Here is a 21,270-nt window from a genome sequence, read left to right as displayed (position 1 = left end):
TTTCATAATTTCTACTACTTTCATCTAAAAGATACTCTTCAGCTGGGCGTGGTGGCGCACGCCTTTAATCCCAGCACTTGGGAGGCAGAGGCAGGCAGATCTTTGTGAGTTCTAGGCCAGCCTGGTCTACATAGTGAGTTCCAGGACAGCTGGGGCTACAAGGAGACCCTGTCTCAAAAAAAAAAAAAAAAAAAAAAAAAGAGAGATACTTTTCAGAATATATGAAGCAAAGCACTTTAAAAACAATAGTGGCTTGTGTTCCCCTTACACTCCCCAGGTAAAGACTACATTGTGTTAAAGATTTTACATTTATTAATTTCTCTCTTTCTATACGTATTATATGTACATACAAATGTGCTGCCTGCATGTGAAGGACAGAAAGCAATCTCGGGTGTCACTCCTCAGGAGCTGTTTACCATGTCTTTGGAGACCAGATCTCTCATTAGCCTGGAGTTAGCCAGTCTGGCTGGTTGGCCAGAAGGCCATAGGCATTTGTCTCCCAAGCTCTGGGACTAAAGGTGAGCACCACCACACCCAGCTAATATATACTTTGTTAAAGAGTAATGCTAAATATTTCACTTTTTAGCTATTTCTCTTTAATACTTGAAAAGAAATTGAATCTTGATCCTGGTTATCTTTAGCCTGAGGTTTTGTGAAAGTCCTTTCCAAAAGTTTTTTAAAAAAAATGTATACAGTGTTACAACGTGTAAGTTTTTACTATTACTGCTTGTCCCAAAAGCCCACACTGACTAATCTCTTCCATTTCTTAGGAGACTTTTTAAAATCAAGAACCTTGAGTTTCTAGTATCAAACTAAAATTAACAAAATTCATAAATTAAAAGGGCCAGGATATGGGTTAGTGGTAAAGCACCAAGTTCCATCCCCAGCAGCACGGGGGTAAGAGTGGGGTGGGGTGGGGATGATGACGGCCAAATGACAATTCAAACTCCCTCCATAACCCTTTCTATGGTTATCCTCCACAACTTAATGCTAAGACCCTACTACTGAAGATACCACAAACTTGAGTCACAGAACATGGAGAAATCAAATGGTACTGACCTGGAGCTTCATTCATATGGAGCTAGTGGCTAGCTTTCATAGTGCTGGAAGGTACTATGCACACTACCAGGGAAGAAAAGTACTAAACAGTTTTACCCAGCTGTGGTACGAATGTTATGGGAATAATCAATCACTTTCTGATTACATTTAAAGTCTGCTCCACAAGAAGGAACTCATGACAGTACTGTAACTGGCCCCCAAACCAATGGCTGACTAGGTTGTAGGCCCTAAGGGAAGAATCTAATACTATAATTCTGCTAAATGGACATTGCAATAAACTGCCTTCTGAGGTTTTATCATCATACATTGCATTAGAGAAACTTCTTTTTATAGTTGATGGTAATTAACACAGAGACTCACAACTGGTCAACATGCAGAGAATAAGAGACTGTAGACTGTAGAATACTCAGCTCTAAATGGGACATCTACATCACATTCCCTCCCTCAAGGCTCAGGGATAGCTCAGAAGAGAGGATGAAAAGACTAAGTGCCAAAGGTGGTGGACATCTGCAGTGAAACAGATGTTCATTTGCTTATGAAGCCCCACCCCTACTTAAGATTACTGGCAACTGATGGCTGCTGAGGGAAGGAGAATCAGTCTTCTTTAGGGATGTGGCCCCCAAGAGGCTATGCCTGCTGCAGTAGACAGTCCCACACGCATGCACACACAGGCAGAGACACTAGGTGGACTCAGCGGGTTTAGAAGCAGAACACATGAAGTTGGGAGGGAAGAGGGGGAGGCTGGGAAGAAATCGAGGGGAACGAGTTGGGGATGGATTTGATCAAAACACATTACATGCATGTACGAAGTTCTGAAACAACGATTTCTAAAGCATCTGGCTTCTTTGGATGAGAGGGAGTATGTTACTTTAAAAATATTTCTTAGCATTCTTTCCCATATACTTTCCCAGTACTGAAACTCTTACTTAATTCTCCAACATTCTGATATAATTACTCCCTAATGTACTGCACTGGGAATGAAAGAAAACTGAACTATCTTATAGTCCACAGAGCTCTAGGTACTCTTAGAGGTAAGTACTGAATTCTAAATTAAAATTTTAGAGTGAGAAACACAGTGGTGCTGTTTCTCAGATCTTTCCTTCTCAGATACATACATTTGTGTCCTTCCCCAGAGCCTTCATCCGCAACGTAGGGGTCAGCCTTGAAGTACACGTACTGTGCTTCTCCCCTGCTCCTGCCGCTCTCGTCGTACTCGCTGTCAGTCCCGGAGTCTTCCTCGGCCGTGTCCCATGTCTCCTTCTTCCCCTCGTTTGCTTTAGCTCTTCTACTACTTGTGATGCTGTGGGAGTCGAGGCCATTGGCCAGCGGCATCTGCGCACTGTCTGCATTGCACAAAGTGTCACTGCTGTGGCTGGAGCTAAGGATGTCGCTGTCCACTGAACTTGTACTCCTGTCGTTATTCACATCCGAGTCCGAGCGTTCCTCAGACTGAAAGTTCTCTGGGTCAGAAGTCTGAACGTGCTGCTCGAGTTCTCTATTGTCCCCAGAGGTGGACGAGTCCCTCTCATTGAGAGGGGATTCAATGTTTTCAAAGTCGCTTGTCTCAGTGCTTTTGCTGCTGTCCCCATTATCGCCGTCCTGCTGCTGTTGCAGTGACAAGCTTTTGAGTTTTTCAGTGCTTTCTTCTAGAATGGCGTCCACAGATTTTAGGTTCCCTGTAGGTCCTTTGACTCTTTCATAATCATCGTCCACATTACCAGAATCACCTCCAGCTTTCTGGTAAGCTGTCCTTCTGGAATAAGATCCTGGAGATTGCTCAGGGAGCAAAACAAATAACCGGATTGTATTTGCATGTCGATCCAGGAGTTTCCATAAGTGAGAGTCTGTAAAGGCCATCTGGTAATCCAGAGTCTCGGAACTTTCAACGAACACCTAAATAGTGAGTCACAGGGTTACTTTGCATAAATAATTTCAGTGACATTCTTGTTGATCAGAAGAATGACATCACATCAATACAAGACAGTTTATAATGTGCGACAATATACATAGTCTTGGCCAGGAATGATGGCATACATCTATAATCTCAGTTCTTCAAGAACAGAAGCAGGAGTATTACCACAAGTTCAAGGCTAGATTGGTTTATGCAGTGAGTTCAAGGCCAGCTAGGGCTAACTAAGAGATCCTGTCTCAAACAAAACAACAAAACAAAACTTAACCACAGATTTGGCAATCATCATGTTGGTTTGCGTAAGAAGATGACACTGTTAATATGCAATAAGAGTTACAAATCAAGACTATGAGCTAATCACTTAAGTGAAAAAAATATAGTGCTCTTTCGGACAGAAAGAGCACTAGTATGGATTAGATTACTTTAAAAAATAAAGATTTTTTTATTTAGTGTGTGCATGTGTATGTATGTGTATGTGTATGTGGCATGTGTGCAGAGGTCAGATGACAACTTCAGGAAGCCAATTCTGTCTCTCCACCTTTGGAACTCAGATTGTAGGATTGATAGCAAGCAAGTACTTTTACCTGCTGAGCTATTTCAACAGCCCATGGATTAGACATTTTAAAAGTTTTGTACACTTGGGTACACACACACACACACACACACACACACACACACACACACATATACAAGTATTGGAAGGAAATATAGGATTGATAAAATGATACTATGCAGGAGAAGTAGGGGTAAGACTAGGGTGAACTAAGATGAAAGAGACCAGAAAGAGCTGTGAGTAAAAGGTGGCAACCAGGAATAGTTGGGATGCAATTTATTTAGAGTGAACGTGTGACATTTGGGGTAAATATGGTAAATGAGGAATACAGAACGACAGCGAGATGTAAAACAAGATCATCTCCTCTTTCTCCTCTCCAACAGAGAGAAATGAGAAGGCAAAGGGAACAGGGCTGAAGGACTTCACAGCTGTAATTTTCTGAGCATGAGGCAGGCCTCTGACTTGGCATGAAGGACTATCTTAAGGGAGTCTGAGGATGAAAATTAAGAAGACATTATCATCATGGTGGGTGGAGTCAACCACAAAGCCTTCACCAGAGAGGCAGGACTAATTCAGAGCTTGAAACACTAATGCAGGGAGAGGAGAACCAGCACTGCAAATGAAGTGCACAGTAACAGGAGAAAAGAACCAGTAAGATGGAGGTGGAGAGAAGGAGGCCTGACCGCTTCTGCCCACAAAGGAAAGGAGTGTCTGGGAAGCTGTGTGAGTATAAAAGGTTACATCGGACAGACAGACTAAGGATAATGCCAGGTGTGAGACACAAGCTTGTAACACTGAACTTCCTTTCATTTACTGTCAGCACAGAAAACAGCAATGGCAAAGTAGACAACATACCTTGTTACTTCTGAAAAACCCTTCAGCTTTCAAGGTTTTGCTGGGCGCACTGAGAAGGCGCAGGTCGTTGTAGCAGCGTTCCAGCACTATCCGCATGGGCTCAGCAGGCAGATGTGTGGCCTGCAATGAGAGTGTTCAGTAAGAGTGGACTTCTCTAGAGGAATTCTGCTCAGCTTTAGTGAGGTGGGGAAAGAAGACAGGGCTGAGTTCCTAAGTGTAGGCAAGCAGGACCCTGGGCCCCAGTCCTAATACCCTCTCCTCCTCTCTGATACTACAGAGAGATTAAAAAGAAAAATATTTTAATAGAGATTTGAAAGTTTTGGGAAACTGTACAGAAATGTACTTAGTCACACATTCTTATTATTTATGCTTTAACATAGAGGAACAAAGTGACACTTGTAAATGAGGCCCTGGCATGGTTTTAAAGGTAAAAGGCACTTTGCCTCAAACTTGCCACACAGGTGAGGTGACATCATTCCTCATGAAATAAATGACTCAGAGAGCTCACAGCATACTTTCACTTTCTACTGTCTGGGCTTTTGGTAGCTGTATTCTGTGAGGTTTTACTAAATTCATTTTCCTTTGTGCAAAATGAGAATAAATTTGATACATTATTCTGAGATTCTGTATCCTTAATTTTTGGAGTCATCCTATGAATTTCATATGAAATAAGCAGGTAGCCAAGCAGTCTACATATACTTTAAAACATTTACTTGTTGACACAATGCTTTATTGCTACACTTATTCTTTACAAATTTCCCTAGGATTATTAGCTTCATCAGGGAGTGGACTAACAGATCTTCAGCTTTCTAAAATCCCATCTCAGTGCTTGTAATTTTACACATGGCACTTATTATCACCCTGGCATGAAGTTATGAGCAATCTGATCATAAAGTAGGACCATACAACATGATCTGTTTCTTGATGTCATACCTCTGGTAGAGGTGCTGCAAGTCATTATTTTTTTTAAACATGTACACTAATGACCATCAAACCTTAGCGCTCTCACATTTTCACAAAGTACTTACCTATTAATGGTCAAGGAAGCTCTGTTTAACAGAATTTAAATTCCGAGATAATGAACTCAAAGACAAGATTACTCTAGTAAGACAAATGGCTGTAAACTAGACTTTAAAAAAAAAAGCACCAAAACTTTCTGACTTGCAATTACTGAACAATTTCACCTGAAGTTTAGGAACCTGGTAAAATTTTGCCCGTTTGTGGGCTCAGGTTCTATAGCACATGCGACCCTTGAAATGATAATCATCACATCTGAAATGGTCCAGTCCACTTGCCCAAGGAAATCTAGATGTTTTATCATCTTACTATTCCATGTTCTCAGCGCCAGCTCATGTAATGGAGTCCTGTTGATCCGTCACCGCCGGTTACCTTGGCTTCCTCACCTCACTACTTTACTGCTATCAATACATCGCTACCTTTCAGTCAGCACTGAGATGGTTCAGTGGGTAAAGATGCTTGCTGTCAAGCCTGAGTATACTGTGGTGAATGTACGCACGTGCAAGCGTGCACACACACACACACACACACACCCACACACACACACACACACACAAAATGTAGTGAAAAAAAAAATTAAAAGCCCAACCAAGGCTGGGCATGGTGGCACAAGTCTTTAATCCCAACACTCAGAAAGCAGAGGCAGATGAATCTCTGTGAGATCTAGGCCACCATGGTCTAAATAGTGCACTCCAGGCCAGCTGGGGCTACAGAGACACCCTGTCTCAATAAAACCAAAAAGCAAAACCAAACAAAAAAAACCCAACTGAACAAAAAAGCCCTATCTATACCCAGGCCATCTATGCTCCTTTCTTTGAAATCTAGCAATGACTAGTACAGTGTCCTTATGCAACCTCACTTACAATCTCTATTTTGTCTCAGCTCTAGCCATATGCCTTTACCTGAATTATCTGAGCAGCTTCCTCACTGGCACTCCAAACTCACCCTCAATGCACCTGGAACCCCAGGTTAGTGCCACGTCTTACCACTCTACAGCACAGATGTGATAGAGCACTGCTGCACTGAAAACAAACACAGAGCCTCTCCTTCCTATTGTGCCTACTGCTCACAGCCCTCTGTGAGACAAACCAAATTCACACCTCCAGGTAGGCATGCACTTCACACAGATCCAGCTCCAGTCACATCCTAGACACTGCCTCATGCCTTCTGACCTCTACACTTGGCTGGCTGTTTTATCTGGTGTCTCTTTTCCCACTGCTGTTGTGTCCTGACTATCAATACTACCTCCTTAGGGAAGAACTTAAGTCTTACTCAAGACTACCATCCAGTCTCACGCAGAGCAAGTACTTAAAAAGTATTTATGGACTAATTTTAGAGCTTACCTTTGAAATCAGCTGTTTGAACTCTGTAACTGTCTGATTTAAGTATGCACGGACAGTTACAGGAGCAGCGACAGTCTCTGCCTTCAGGTCAACAGCATGAACTTTCACCATCACTTCTATCACATTGGAGGACAGGGAGACAGAGCTGAAGGTTATTTTCTAAACATATTTCCCATGAGCAGTGAATTCTAAATGTGTTTCTCATGGATGGCAAAAATAGTATTTTCTAATTACCCAACATAGTACTTCATATTACATACATACATGTTACTGAACTTGTTCACAACTCATCACAATATTAACAAATATATATACAAAAGTGGAAGTATTATTTTTGACTTACGCACTATGGATTACACAGAAAAGCCAAAAAGTGACTTTTAAAAAATGTTTTATTTCTTCTAAAATATAGCGCCACAGTCAAATTTATTAAGTGTATTAAAAATACAAATCCAGCTGCTTCTTGGTCTTCTGGTTAGGACCAAGTGTAAAATACAAATGCAGAGTTCCAATTGGAAACCAAAATCCCAACACTAAGTAAAGATAAGTAGAGACTGAAAACAAGGGAAGGGGATAGAGAGAAACCAAATTTCTTTTCAACAGCCTTCATTAAGTCATTTACCAGATTGTTCCTCTCTTCAAACCTTACACTTCAAATCCAATGGAAAAGTCTAAAGAAAAATTGGTCTGTGTATATATACATTTAATGTTTGTCTGTTTTTCTTGTGTTTTTGGACCATGCTCAAACTAAACTTTTTTTTTTTTTTTTTTGTCTTTTTGAGACAGGATCTCCCTGTAGCCCCAGCTGTCCTGGAACTCACTATGTAGACCAGGCTGGCCTTGAACTCACAGAGATCCACCTGCCTCTGCCTCCCAAATACTGGGATTAAAGGCGTGTGCCACCATGCCCAGCTTCAAGCTAAACTTTTAATGAAAAAGAAACAGCTGTCAAGAACCACATTTAACAGTCATTGTTTTAACCTCTCACACATATCAGTCTTTCATTCTTCCCCTAAGTTGTTCACGTAAATGACAAAATATTCTAAGATCCTGATCATGACTAAGAAAGACTCCTTAAGTTCTACAATTCATAGTTACATTCAAAGCTTTTAAAAAAATATTTAAATTTCTTTACATTTATTTAGTGTGCATGGAGAGGCTGTGTACATGTGGAGGTCAGAGGACAACTTGTATGAGTTGGTTCTCTTCTTCTACCATGTGGATTCCTAGGACTGAGCTCAGGTCCTCAAGCTTGTGGCGAGTGCCTCTATCCATGACTTTATTACTGACTCCTTTGTTTTCTACCTTACTCACAGTTCCTCAAAGGAACTCTACACAAAGAGCAGAGTCTGACTGAAGCAGGCGTCACCAAGTTTTCAGATATGAAATTTTCTGACTTTAAGAGAGGCAGGGAGGCTTCTTGGAAGAACATTATACTTAATATACTTTGAACAGAGGAGTTTTCATAAAACAGAGGCATACAGGTTCCATTAGAAATAGAATATTAGGACAAAATAAATTTTTCTAAATGTAAATTTGAGGAACAAAAAAACCAGAAGCTAAGTCTGAAATGTTGCTTACCAAAGATGCAAGCACTTAGGGTCAAGATCCAATAGAATTTTATACAATTATCTTTTCTTGAAGTCTTTTTATTGAGACAGGGTCTCTATGTAGTCCCAGGCTGACCTTGAACTTAGAGATCTGCCTGCCTCTCCTCCCAAGTTCTGGGACTAAAGGTGTGCGCCACCACACCCGCTGTAAAATTATCTTAAAAACTGAGTTCTACATAAGTGATTATTAGAACACTTGGGGATATGGGAAAGACCATGAAGCTGTTCTTAGGGCCCACTCCTGAGAAACTATGGGCTTTGCATTTTACTTTCCAATACAGTTTCAAAGAAAAACATTCACACTAAAGTCACTATGCTACATGCAATGAACGAAAAGAGGAAAAAGCTCTACAGAAGTAGAAAAGAGGTGGAGATTACAGCGTTGATTGGGGACACGAATTCACCCCTCCAAAGGGATCCTGAAACAGTATCTACTCCAGAGACTTGATGGGTATATACTTTTTCGGGCAGACAGAGGAAGGAGGAAGCCAGGTAAAGGAGGATGTGAGAGGGAAGGAGGGAAAAGAAGGGAAAGAGAGAAGAGGAGGAGAAAAAGATGGAGACAGTTTTCAGAGTTGAGCTGTTAATTCAGGGCTTGCCAGTCATTCAGTATTGGATAATTCAATACCATATATTAAAGACAAAAAATTCCACTGAGACTGAGCTGGGTGGTTTTCTGTTGCTGTTGCTCATTATCAAAATTCTGTATATGGAACTTAAAAATATTTTTATTGTTTTTTATTATCTAAGACAAGGTCCAACAAATGTGCCCAGGCTCATCTTGAACTCACTTTGCAGCCCAGGTAGAGCTTGAACTTGTGACGTTCCTACCTTAGCCTCCCTAGTGCTGGAATCACGGCATGAGCCATCGAGCCAGGCATAAACGAGAACTTAATTCCAAACTCATTGCTAACTATGTCCCAGCCTGTCAAAATTATGAACATTTTAAGAACACAACAAAAAAAATTACATAATATTCATTTCTATGAACAATACATTTTATCACAAAAATTCTTAAGGCCAATATAACTCAAAATAAGTTTAAACTGTTTACCTCCAGGTTTGTAAGACTGGAAAACTTGATCAGGCTTTCTTGTTTCCAGTAGCAGATCAAACATGTATGTGGATTTGACTCCACCTAGGAGAAGACCCATTGGTGTGTCCTCTTCTCCCTCATATGATCGCTCTAGGTAGTCATGAAACTCATCATATTTAACTAAGCGACAGCAATCCAGGGGTAGTACCTCTTCTAAATCCATCATCTGAGAGAAAACAGTCCCCCAACAAAAGGAAAAAAATTGAGTGTTTTAGTTTAATGTGTGGTAATCCTACCAACAGACCCTTATAAACAGTAAAATCTAAAAATATTATTCATATCAAGTTATAGAGATTTTTTTTTTATAGATATATATATATCTTTTTTTTTGAGAGAGAGTGTCATGTAGCCCAGGCTGTCCTTGAACTCATTATGTAGCTGAGGATGACCTTGAACACCTAATCCTCTTGTCTCTACCTCCCAAGTGCTGAGATTACAGGTATAACCAAACCATGCCTGGCTAAGACCATCTGTCCTTATTCCTAAAATAATACAAACTATGCAATACAAAACAATACAAACTATAACTGTATCATGGATATAGTTTCAGAATAAATCATCTCAATATACACTACGGATTTACTTTGTAACATCCAAACAATAAAATAATTGCAAATTGTGAGATTAAATTTTCTCCCACTGGATAACAAAGTCCTCCAGGCCAAAGCCTTATCTTTCCTCTGGTATCTCTGATGGCTCATACACAGGGCACTCACTCAAGAGAAACCTCCTAAATGAATGGAAAGAACAAATAAACATTACATTTCTAATTCTAATTCTGGGATTCAGAAAGGTTAACTGACTTTGAAAGTGAGGATGAACTGGGTGTACTCCAAAGGACAGTAAGACTTATCAACAGGCTGTGAGTGAAATCCACTAAAAGCACTTGTATTACACATTAGCTTTAATAAGACTTGGGAGTCATGAAAATTAAAGGACAACCATGCAATTAAACATACCTTATAAGCCATTTCTACTGCTTCCTTCAACGTCTTATCCTTATGAACCTCCAATTTATTTTCCATCATTACTTGTTTCACAGGATGTAAACAGAATAGTTTTATCTACAAAATATAAAATACCATTATCAATTCCGGAGGCCAAGTGTTATAGCTGAATTTTTTTGCAGACAGTATTTTTCCTAATTGTCAAAATAGTGTAATTAAGAAAAAAAACATAATTGGGATTATTTTCTCTTACTGTATTTCTCCCAAATTGATAATGACCAAATCATGTGTCTCGAAACATTCAAAATATTACTTTTGATGACTACATCCATGTAAGTATATACTGACATTATATTCAGGTTGTTTCTGTTTTCTAATTTGGAAAATAGTATGATTAATGTGCTCTGGTCAAGATTTTTAAAGTATCTGTGATAATTTCACTAGGATATTTCTATAGGAGAAACTGTCTCCAAGAACATGAACTTGTGAATTTGCTTGAGTTTTTTTTTTTTTTTTTTTTAATTTCCTTTTTAAAGATAGGGTCTCACTCTGTAGCCCTGGCAGGCCTGGAACTTCCTCTGTAGACCAAGCTGTCCTCTGCCTCCCCAGGGCTGGGATTAAGTGCCATGTCCAGCCTAAGGTTTTGCTGTTTGTTCTTAAGAAGAACAGTTTACTGAGTGCACTGCAAGCCAGCAGCAGCAGGACACTAACAGTGTGCAACCTGCTTGGCCAGCTCTATTCAGATAGTCCACACAGTTTTTTCTTCTTTAGTGAGGATATGAGAATGCCCACCTCAACGCAGCCACACCAGCATAAGCACTGGTTCTTTTTGCATCAAATCAAATCACTCCTTTGCTGGAAAGTCACACTATTTTTTAATGCCCACAATGGCACAGCTGTCCACAGAACCACAGAACAAGTTATCAGGTGAGGAGATTATGAAACACACACGCTTCCACGGCACTTCTCAACTAAAGCAAAGTTGTGAGCCTGACCTTGCATGTATTACGTTCGATCTCTCGCTGTTTCTTCTCTTGTTCTTCCAGTTCTCGCTCCTTCTGCACCAAGCTTCTAATATGTTCTGGGTATTCATCCACCTCTAGAAATTCTGTCAGTAACAAACAGGATAAAAAATGTCACTCAGTGTCCCATGGAAATATGTACCCTTCTCTCAACTTGGAACACAAGTTTCTTCCAGGCAGGATTGAAGAGATATTGATAATGAAACCAGTCAGACCTAATATTTTTTTTAAATTCATATAATTACCAAAATGGCTCAAAATTCTAGATTTTTTAAAACAACTTTTTTTTTTTTGGTCTTTTTCAGACAGATCTCCCACAGATCTCCCAGAGATCCGCCTGCCTCTGCCTCCCAAGTGCTGGGACTACAGACAAGTGCCACCACACCTAGCAAGATTTCAGAATTAAAAAAAAAAAAAAAGAAAACCTCAGAAATTTGAAAATAAATTCATTTCAGATTATGCCATCACCATGGAACCCTGCGGCCTTGGGCAAGGTTACTTGTCTAGACCTAGGCCTCTTTATTAAGAGACTCCTGGCCCACAAAGTCATCACCCAGAATATAATACAAATCAATCAATATTACAGTTGCTGCAGCAAATGTGACTTACTGTTCTCTCCTCTAACTGTTTGTCTTCCCTTCATTCTTCAGTCTGCCTAAAGAAGGCAGAGTCACAAGACTGATAACTCATCTCTTATATTTCTCTGTCAGTTTTTTGTTTTATAAAGTAATTAGCATTTCTGAATGCTACTTTAAAACAATAAATGAAAAAGGTACACATAAAAATACTACTACATTTAAATAATTTTAGAAAACTTCCTTAATGATTTTTAACTTTACATTTAACTTAAAACATAATATTGAAAAACACTGAATTATGATATTGCTTAATAAAGCCAATGATTTATTTGACTTTAGGGAGAACAATAAATGTCAAAAGGAACTGTGGAAAGCAAAAACACAATGATTCCAGACATCAGTTCCAGTCTTAAAAATACTTCCATGCTGGCACAGTCCTGTTGTTATCCAGCTCAAAAGCCCTCCCGGTCATGTGATGCAGCGCCCTCTGGTGCTTTGTCCCAGAACTAGAGCTGAGGAGTCTGTAAAGGACGGCTGAAGCACTGCACTACTGGAAGGCTGGCTCTACAGAAGACATGAATTATAGTCCTGGCTCTGCCTCCAGGTATCCGTGACTGGATGATCACTGAGAGTATGACATCTTGATGATAAAGTATAACTGCTTATTTCTGTTCTTAACTTTCTGTTCTGAAATAACTTCTTATTGTAATCCCTTTTTCTTTTCTTCCAGTAAACCTACATGTCCTGCAATATGCCTTTGTTGAAAAGACAACCAAGTCCTAAGTCTGGCACTAAATGAATTCACAATCTAATAGAGGTTCACAAAAAACATTAAATGGGTAACACAGATTTACTAAGAGCATGGCAGCCCTCTAAAGAAGAAAATATGTTGAAATCAAAGACAGTGTGTAGTAGTTTGAATGAGTGCCCCCTATGGGCTCCAAGTATTTAGACATTTGGTCCCCAGTTCATGGGGGTCGTGGAACCTCTGGGAGGTATGACCATGCTGGAGGAAGCACGTCACTGGGGATGGGCTCTGAGAGTTGTTAAGCCTTGCTGCATTTCCAGTTTCACTCTGCTTCTTGTGAGTCTGAAGATGTGAGTGCTCAGCTTTGTGCTCCGGACACCTCTGGCACCAGGCCTCCCCACCGTGATGGATGCTTATTCCAAAAAACCCCTCTTCCCTTTGTAAGTTGCCTTGTCAGTGTATTATCACAGCAACAGAAAAGTAACTAATACACAGTGACTACCTTTTTAATTATTAAAGGAAGAATATGGACACATCATTTGTGTGCATATCTATAGGCACAAATACACACATCCTACCCTAGTTGCAACTATGAATCAGTATGAATTAGCAAGAAAAAGTCCAAAAAGAATTTAAAGAATTTTATTTATTATTATTTTATGTGTATGAGTGTATTGCCTGCATGTATGTGAGTGCACACATGTTGTGCAATGCTGTGGAGGTCAAAAGAGGGCATTGGATTCCCGTGGAACTGGAGTTATGGACGGTCGCTAGTCGCCGTGTGAGTACTGGGAATCAAATCTGGGTCCTCTGCAAGAACAGTGATTTTTAAAAGTATCTGAGCCATCTCTCAGCCCTAAGAACTATAATTTTATTTATAGTATAATACTTATAGTAATGACTAAAAAAATAAAAAAGACAAATTGCTTTATAATCGGGATTATTTCTGTGATTTTTTTTTACGTTTAGTTATTTTTGAGTGTATGTGTGGGCATGCACCATGGCATAAAGGTCAGAGGAAAACTTTATGGAGTCAGTTTTCTCCTTCCACCATGTGGATTCTGGGAATAGAAGTCAGGTCATTAGACTTGGTGGCAGATGCCTATGCCTTTATCTGCTGAGTCATCTTGCTGTCACCTGCCCTACCCCGTTCTTCATATAATTAACACATAATAAAGGATGCATACTAGACTTAATGAAAACTTATTTGCTTTTCAATCAAATAACCAGAGATATTTAACTTTAGATATTAAACCTTTTTTTTTTTTTTTGGTCTTTTTGAGACAGGGTCTCCTTGTAGTCCCAGCTGTCCAGGAACTCACTATGTAGACCAGGCTGGCCTTGACTCACTCAGATCTGCCTGCCTCTGCCTCCCAAGTGCTGGGATTAAAGGCGTGCACCACCACGGTGCCCAGTTTAAACCATTTTCTAAAGTATTTCAGGCCACCAGGAGTTCCCACTCAAACTGTTAGTTAACTAACATTCCCAAAGTTTGAAGAAAATAACAGTAAACCTGAGTTTTCACTGGATACTAGATAAATGACACGATATGTATTTTGCATTGTATTTATTTATTATTAAATTTTTATAAAAATATTTTATTTTTATGTATATCAGTGTATTGCCTGCATGTATGTGAGTGCATCTGTGTTGTGCAATGCCGTGGAGGTCAGAAGAGGGCTTCGGATTCCCCTGGAACTGGAGTTAAGGATGGCTCATAGCCTCCATGTGGGTGCTGGGAATCGAACCCGGGTCCTCTGCAAGAGTAGTCAGTGCTCTTAACCACTGAGCTCTCTCTCCAGCCCCTACTATCGAATTTTTTGAAACGGGGTCTTATCGGTAGCCCCATTGGCCAAACTGCTACACAGACCAGGATGGCCTTGAACTCACAGAGATCCACCTGCCTCTGCCTCCCGAGTGCTGAGATTAAAGCCGTGGGGCTATCATGCCCAGCCCTACTTCGTTCATTTATAAGACGGTAAAATATACTATTATTTTCACTTTACAGACAGATCTGGAAAGACTCAGAAAGGTTAAGTGACTTGCTCTAGGTTACGCAGATGCTAAGTTGTGAGTGCTACAAGGGCTGGGCTCATCACAGCACCAAACTGTACAGAGTACAGCACCTAATGAGAAAGTGTATTCAGAAGCATTCCAAAAATCACCCTTCCCCACAATGGTATTAGAGAGTGGAACTCAGAGATTTGTGGAAGCTACAAAAAGCACTCTGTCACTGAGGCTCCTTTGAAAATTACTATTCTGAGACAAGGTCCTGCTAAACTGCCCAGCAGGTTTCAGACTTGAAATCTTCTTGCCTCAGTCAAGTAGTTAGAATTATAGTGCATGTCCATTTCCACAGCCTTTTTTCCTATTTCTTTAAAAATCATTTTGTATTACTTCACTGTAGTTTGTAATTCATTCTGCCAGGCATTAAAAAAAAAAGCCAGGCGTGGTGGCGCATGTCTTTAATCCCAGCACTCAGGAGGCAGAGGCAGGCAGATCTCTGTATAGTGAGTTCCAGGACAACTGGGGCTACAGGGAGACCGTCTCAAAACGACCAAAAAAAATAAAAAATAAAACAAAAACACCAAAAAAACAAAAAACCCAAACCCTATTAATTGTTCCATCACCTAAAAACAGTTATTTATGTTTGCAAAACTTGCACATGAACTTGTAACAGGTTAACATACTTGCATTTCTTGTTGGATCCTTCAGTCTATATATCAGCATGTATGCATTTGTGGAGCTAGTAGAAAGAGAACACAGATTGAGGCCCCCAAACATGGTAAAGATTCCACTTACAAGCATCAAATATGTATTTGAAACATTAGGGTTTTCTTTCAAATAATCAGAAAGTCACATCACTGTTCACAGATATATTAAAATTTAAACATTCCAGAAAGAAAGGAAAACCCCCTTTGTTCTTAACGACAAATTTATGAAAAGATTACATACCCCCTTTTGGTCATAGTAAAGTTTTCAACACAGCTGTATGCCACAACGGCAACTGGAGCTAAATCAGGAGTAGGCAAATTATTTAGCTGCACAGCAGATGGTCTGTGCTGCAGCCCCTCCACCATGCTACAGTGTGAGAGCGTCGGCCATTACAGAGCACTGATGCTGTGTCAGGGGCCAATAAAACCTTCTCCCAAAATGTGAGCATGGGCTGCATTTGGTCAGCAGTTTGCTGACCCTTGATTAAATTTTTCTTGATAAAAACAGAGAAGCTATAATTAATTCAAATGCATAAGCACTAAAATTCAGGATATTGCTTACCTTGCAAAAGCACTGGAATAATACCCTCTGCTTCCTGAAGACCCACCATGTGTTTTCTTAATGTCTTCTTGTGTTATCTAAATAGTGTAAAGGTACTTTTTTGTAAAAACTGATGACACCACTACATTGATGTCAATTAAATATGTATCTCAATCTTTTAGACTGTTTTTGCTTTTTCTTGAGACAGGATCTCACTCTGTAGCCAAGGTTGGCCTTGAACTCTTGGCAATCCTCTGCCCCAGCCTCCCCATTGCTAGGAACTGCAGGTGTGAATCACCACGCCCAGTTCTTATCCAGTCTTTTAGCCTCAAAGTTAAATGCTACCTGACATCTTCAAGATGGATCACACAGATACCAGTTCAGAGTATATCCATGGCCATGCCAGTAAGTGTTTCAAGGGCTCTTAGTCCCACATTAAGTACAAGAAATATATATAAAGGAAAGCTGGGAGACAGAAGAAAATGGATAGTCTATCTTGAAAATATTAGCAAGTGCAAATAAAAGAAAACAAGGAAATTTACTGATAATCAAAGATTAACTAGATATGGGACTTGGGACACATCATCAGGCACATATGTCTGCTTTAAATAAACCCCACTGTCAATGAGTTAACATCTTGACTGCAGTCTTCAGTGTAATGAAGACACCACCTTACCCTGCTGACATGCTGGTCATTGAAGCTGTACCACTGGTCATCACTGAATGACTTTATACAAGCATAATAGTGACCTCCAGCAGCACTCCCCGAGTGTACCATCACAGAGAAGAGCTCATAGATCAGGGAATTCTAAGGGCAAAGAAAAGAGATTTGGAAGAGAAGAGACGACAATTACAAAAACCCTTATTTGAAAATCCCCTATTCCCTACTGATGCAGAGTGAAATAACATGAATAGCTATCTATTATAGATCAGCTTACCTCTTAGGTAACATTAAAATGGCATGTCACCAAATCTATATGCCACAAGCTTCACCAGCCTCATTCAGTATATTCCTTCACATTTTAATTATGCTACCTTGTAATCTTTGTAACTATATATATCTATAAACACAAACATATATTTATGTAAAAAATAACCATCTGAAATCTTGGAGGCAGGTACTAAATATAAGGGTGTTCTAATTTGCACAGTCAAGATCAAGATACTACAAACATACAGCTTTCTCTCTCTCTCTCTCTCTCTCTCTTTTTCTGTCTTTTTGAGATAGGGTCTCCCTATAGCCTCAGCTGTCCTGGAACTCACTATGTAGACCAGGCTGGCCTCACAGAAATCTGCCTGCCTCTGCCTCCCAGGTGCTGGAATTAAAGGTGTGCGCTTTTTCTCTTTAAATAAAATTCTATTTCTTTTACAAAAGAGCACAGGGATATAATTATTTGAAATACCTCTTTTTCACTTTAAATAAAATTCTATTTCTTTTACAAAAGAGCACAGGGATATGATTATTTGAAATATCTTCTAATGTATTTAAATAGTATCTGTGACATAAAGATGTTAATTTGATTATCTATTGCTTATGATAAGAAATGATATAGAGAACTGGAGAGATGGCTAAGTGGTTAAGAGTATGTGTACTGTTCTTCAGAGGACCTGGTTCAGTTCCTAGCATACATATTGGTGGCTCAAAACTGTCTATAACTCTAGTTCCAAGGGATCTGACACCCTCTTGGGGTCTCCATGGGCACTGCACACATGTATACATATAGGAAAGCAGGCACAAACACATACATATAAATTAAAATATAAACAATTAAAAAGAATGAATACAGAACTAAGCTATTTCTATAAATTAGACTAGAGCCATACCATCTAAATGGGCCTAATCCTGCCTATAATGAATCAAGATTCTTTTCCTTTTCCTTTGTTCTTCTGTTGTACTACAAGGCCTATGGCCTCAAAGATACTCAACTATTTGGCTATATTCCAGGTTCTCTTTTAAACTTTTATTTTGAGACATGGTCTAAGTAGAATAGGCTGGCTTTGAGTTCCCCTGTTCCCTAGGTAGGCCTCAATTAGCTTGAATTAGCCTTCTAAGTGCTGGGATTACAAGCATGTGCTAGCACTCTAGCTCTGATCATTTTTTCTTTCAGAAGTCTAGGCACTTTACAGCTCAACAACAGGGAGCAGCCAGGCATGGTGACTCAGGCCTACTGACTATAATTTTTACACAGTGAAACCTCTAGAAAAAAATTATAGAAACACCTGAAAACTTCCTTGTGTAGTTTAAATTTTACTGATGAAATTAATCAAAGTAATGAGGAATAGGAGGTTTCAGAATTTACCTAAAATTTAGAATTTGTGTCAAGAACATTACTTATTATTTTTTAAACAGGGTCACCCTGTAGCTCTTGCTGGCTGGAACCTGCTAGGTAAACCAGTGAGGCCTCAAAGTGGTACAGATCCTCCTGCCTATGCCACCAAAGTGCTGGGATTCCAGGCATATGTCACCGCACCTGGTTACCAGGTATACATTTTTAAAGTTTCATCACAATTACAAAGTCCAAAAGTGACTTTACTGGAAAATATTAAAAATAGCAACTTTTAGATAACAATGGTGGTAAATTCATAGAACGGAATCACTCTCAAAATCAGAATTGTAGGTATCATATTATTAAGTAAAAGACAATTCAACCTATATGAAAGAGAAGGGTTCCGAAATACAGCATTATACTAATGGTAAGAGCCTGAAATCTTTCCTCCTAGGACAGGGGAAAGGCAAGGATACTGTCTCCTATCACTCTCCTTCAACACTGTACTGGGCGTCTTACCTAGGGCAGAAGGGCAAGAAAAGAAAAAAGCACACATACTGGATGTTAAACTGTCTTTACTTGCAGATGACAGGATCGTGCACAAAAGCAGGCAAGGCAAGGAACTACAGTGGGCTCTCCAGCCATCATCCCCCAAGCACTGCTGCAATGCAATGGTCTCATATATAGAGTACTAACGCATCTGCTGCATGGCAACCCCCACTCACCTATCTGCTTTAAAAGGTCAAGGGTAGTGGCGATGGTGAGAATATTGGCCTTGAACTAAAAACAGACTCAGGATGGTGAGACTCTTTTCTTAAATACTGCCCCAGCTCTTTATATTTAATCACTCTATGTGGCTTGAGTCAAGTTAATGATTCATTATTTAATACACTAAAATCTGTGTTCCTCCTCTCAACAAAGGAGGTGACATGAACTGAAAGAAATTGCTTGATAAAAATCTTAAAATCACTGATATGGGGAAAACAAAATTCTATCCCAGATATTATCCAATTCTGTGATTTTCAAATTATAATCCAAGGACTATAACATTTTCTAGAATTTCCAAGGACTGTTATGGGAGAGAAGGGAAAAGTCGAGGGCTCTGGGAAAGCTGAGGGTTTTGGCTTTCCCTACCTCAAGGAGATCAACTCTGTTATTAACTGTTTAGAAGTGCTCCATGGTCAGAATTAAAAACTATTTTTTTCATTGGTTTTTATTTTATGTGTATGAGTATTCTGCCTGGATGTAAGTAAGGTCACCCATGTCATACAATGCCCACAGAGGCCAGAGAGGCTGCCACATCTCCTGGAACGTGAGTTATGGACAGTTGTAAGACGCCATGTAGGTGCTGGAAGCTGAACCTGGGTCCTCTCTAAGAGCAGCCAGTGCTTTTAACCACTGAGCCATCTCTCCAGCCCCCATGGTTGGAATTTTTAAAAAGAAACAAATTAAGTCCAACACTCATTTTCTCCTATGAGAAAACTCAGTGAAGACAAAAGATTTAGAGACTTACTATATAATACTAGGGGCAGAGGTGGTACTAGACTCTTGGTTTCCTGACTACTAGGCACCCATTCTAAGATGATTCAGCTTTTAACACAGTTCCATCTCCTAGAGGCTATGCACACAAAAAAGTCCCACCTGTAAGAAGTGTTTCCTAAAATATAGTTCACACACACACACACACACACACACACAAAACAAACTTTAAGGAGTTTTGTTTCCAAATATGAGGCTAGAGAATAATACAGAAGTTTGCAGATTAATATATTCTCTGTCCTATCTAAAACCACAACAGACTAGTGACTACTTGTCCAGCATGCCTAACTCTCAGCACCCCAAACCAAAGCACTTTTAACAAAAGGCACCTTTTCAAGTCCAGGCTTTGAAATCTTCTCAGCTCCACTATTGCTCTCCAGGCAGATCCCCTCATCAACGCCATCGTCAGTGGAAAAATCATTGCTCATCTGGTCACTGTGGCAGCTGCCTTCGTTCTCTGCTCCACTGTCAGTGCAACTTTCAGTCTGCGGAGATTTCTAATAAGACACAGTTACCTTAAAATTTAAGTCAAATAATGAAAAGATGGTCATCAAAATTTTTACCTATATCTCTAGTATTTTTATGGTTTAGCATGTTATTAATAAAAGCATTTTTTAGACTTTAATAACTTGTTTCCTTTTAAACTCGAATCTTAAGTAAAATTAAACCCAAGTGTATTTTAAAAGTATTTCCACCATCCATAAAATTCTAACACCACAAACAGTAATTCAGAATCTTATTAAACATCATTTATGTTGATCGAAGCAAAGTAAACATTTCCATTATCATTTCCTACAGCAAAGTCTGACACAGCAGTGAACCTAAGCTCCAAACTGAGCATCTTCTGTTCTCAGTCTCAACAGAGTATTATCTCAGTTTATCATTGTGCTAGGTACTGTAACAGAAGGAACACTAAGACTCTGTACCTGTCCTTGAGAACACAACAGCGTGGCTGCACAGGTGCAGCAACATAACATTTCTATCCCTTATGACTTTCTATTCACAGCACATTAATCTGAAGAACTGCAGTTGTTAGAAATCCCAGAGCAATTCTTTTTCTCTCCTTTCCTTTAACATTTTATAAACACACCTAAAATGGTTTTATTGAAATAAGAACTATCTAAGATGAAAGCTGATATGTGTAAGGTATTTCATTAAGTTCTTGCATCATCCAAGTAATATGTAACAGCAACAGTATTTGTCAGTAACTCTGTTGTAGGTGCAAGATCTAGTATACAGTACACTCTTCCTCCCTCAAGGAAGCCTGATTCAAGAAAAATGAAGATGAAAAATCAGTTTCTGAGCCTCAAGCTGGGGGCATGGCAGCACATGTCTGTGATTTTAGCATTTGGGATTGTAGAGGCAAAGGATTGCTGATTTGGGGCCAGCTTGGTCTACACAGAGAGCTCCAAGCCAATGTAGTCTAGTTATAGCTAGACTCCGTCTCAAAAACCAACCAAAAAACAAAACAA

The 21,270-nt window shown here is 39.6% G+C and overlaps 1 protein-coding gene across 1 annotated transcript in view; it reads right to left on the bottom strand.

Annotated features, from left to right (window-relative positions):
- Usp47 (ubiquitin specific peptidase 47) overlaps nucleotides 1-21,270 on the bottom strand; it is a gene marked incomplete in the record, with an annotated part of 118,197 nt that overhangs the window by 11,115 nt on the left and 85,812 nt on the right. The window contains 10 exon segments of the mRNA XM_008853487.3: nucleotides 2,175-2,952; nucleotides 4,377-4,496; nucleotides 6,737-6,852; nucleotides 9,401-9,608; nucleotides 10,402-10,506; nucleotides 11,385-11,497; nucleotides 15,428-15,483; nucleotides 16,014-16,090; nucleotides 16,669-16,800; nucleotides 20,128-20,295. Coding sequence (XP_008851709.2) covers nucleotides 2,175-2,952; nucleotides 4,377-4,496; nucleotides 6,737-6,852; nucleotides 9,401-9,608; nucleotides 10,402-10,506; nucleotides 11,385-11,497; nucleotides 15,428-15,483; nucleotides 16,014-16,090; nucleotides 16,669-16,800; nucleotides 20,128-20,295 — 1,873 coding nt within the window.

The sequence above is a fragment of the Nannospalax galili genome, unplaced genomic scaffold, assembly GCF_000622305.1.
Source record: "Nannospalax galili isolate Female #2095 unplaced genomic scaffold, S.galili_v1.0 scaffold44, whole genome shotgun sequence".
Taxonomy (NCBI): domain Eukaryota; kingdom Metazoa; phylum Chordata; class Mammalia; order Rodentia; family Spalacidae; genus Nannospalax; species Nannospalax galili.
Note: the sequence above shows the minus strand (reverse complement) of the source record. Positions and strands in the feature narration are given on the sequence as shown.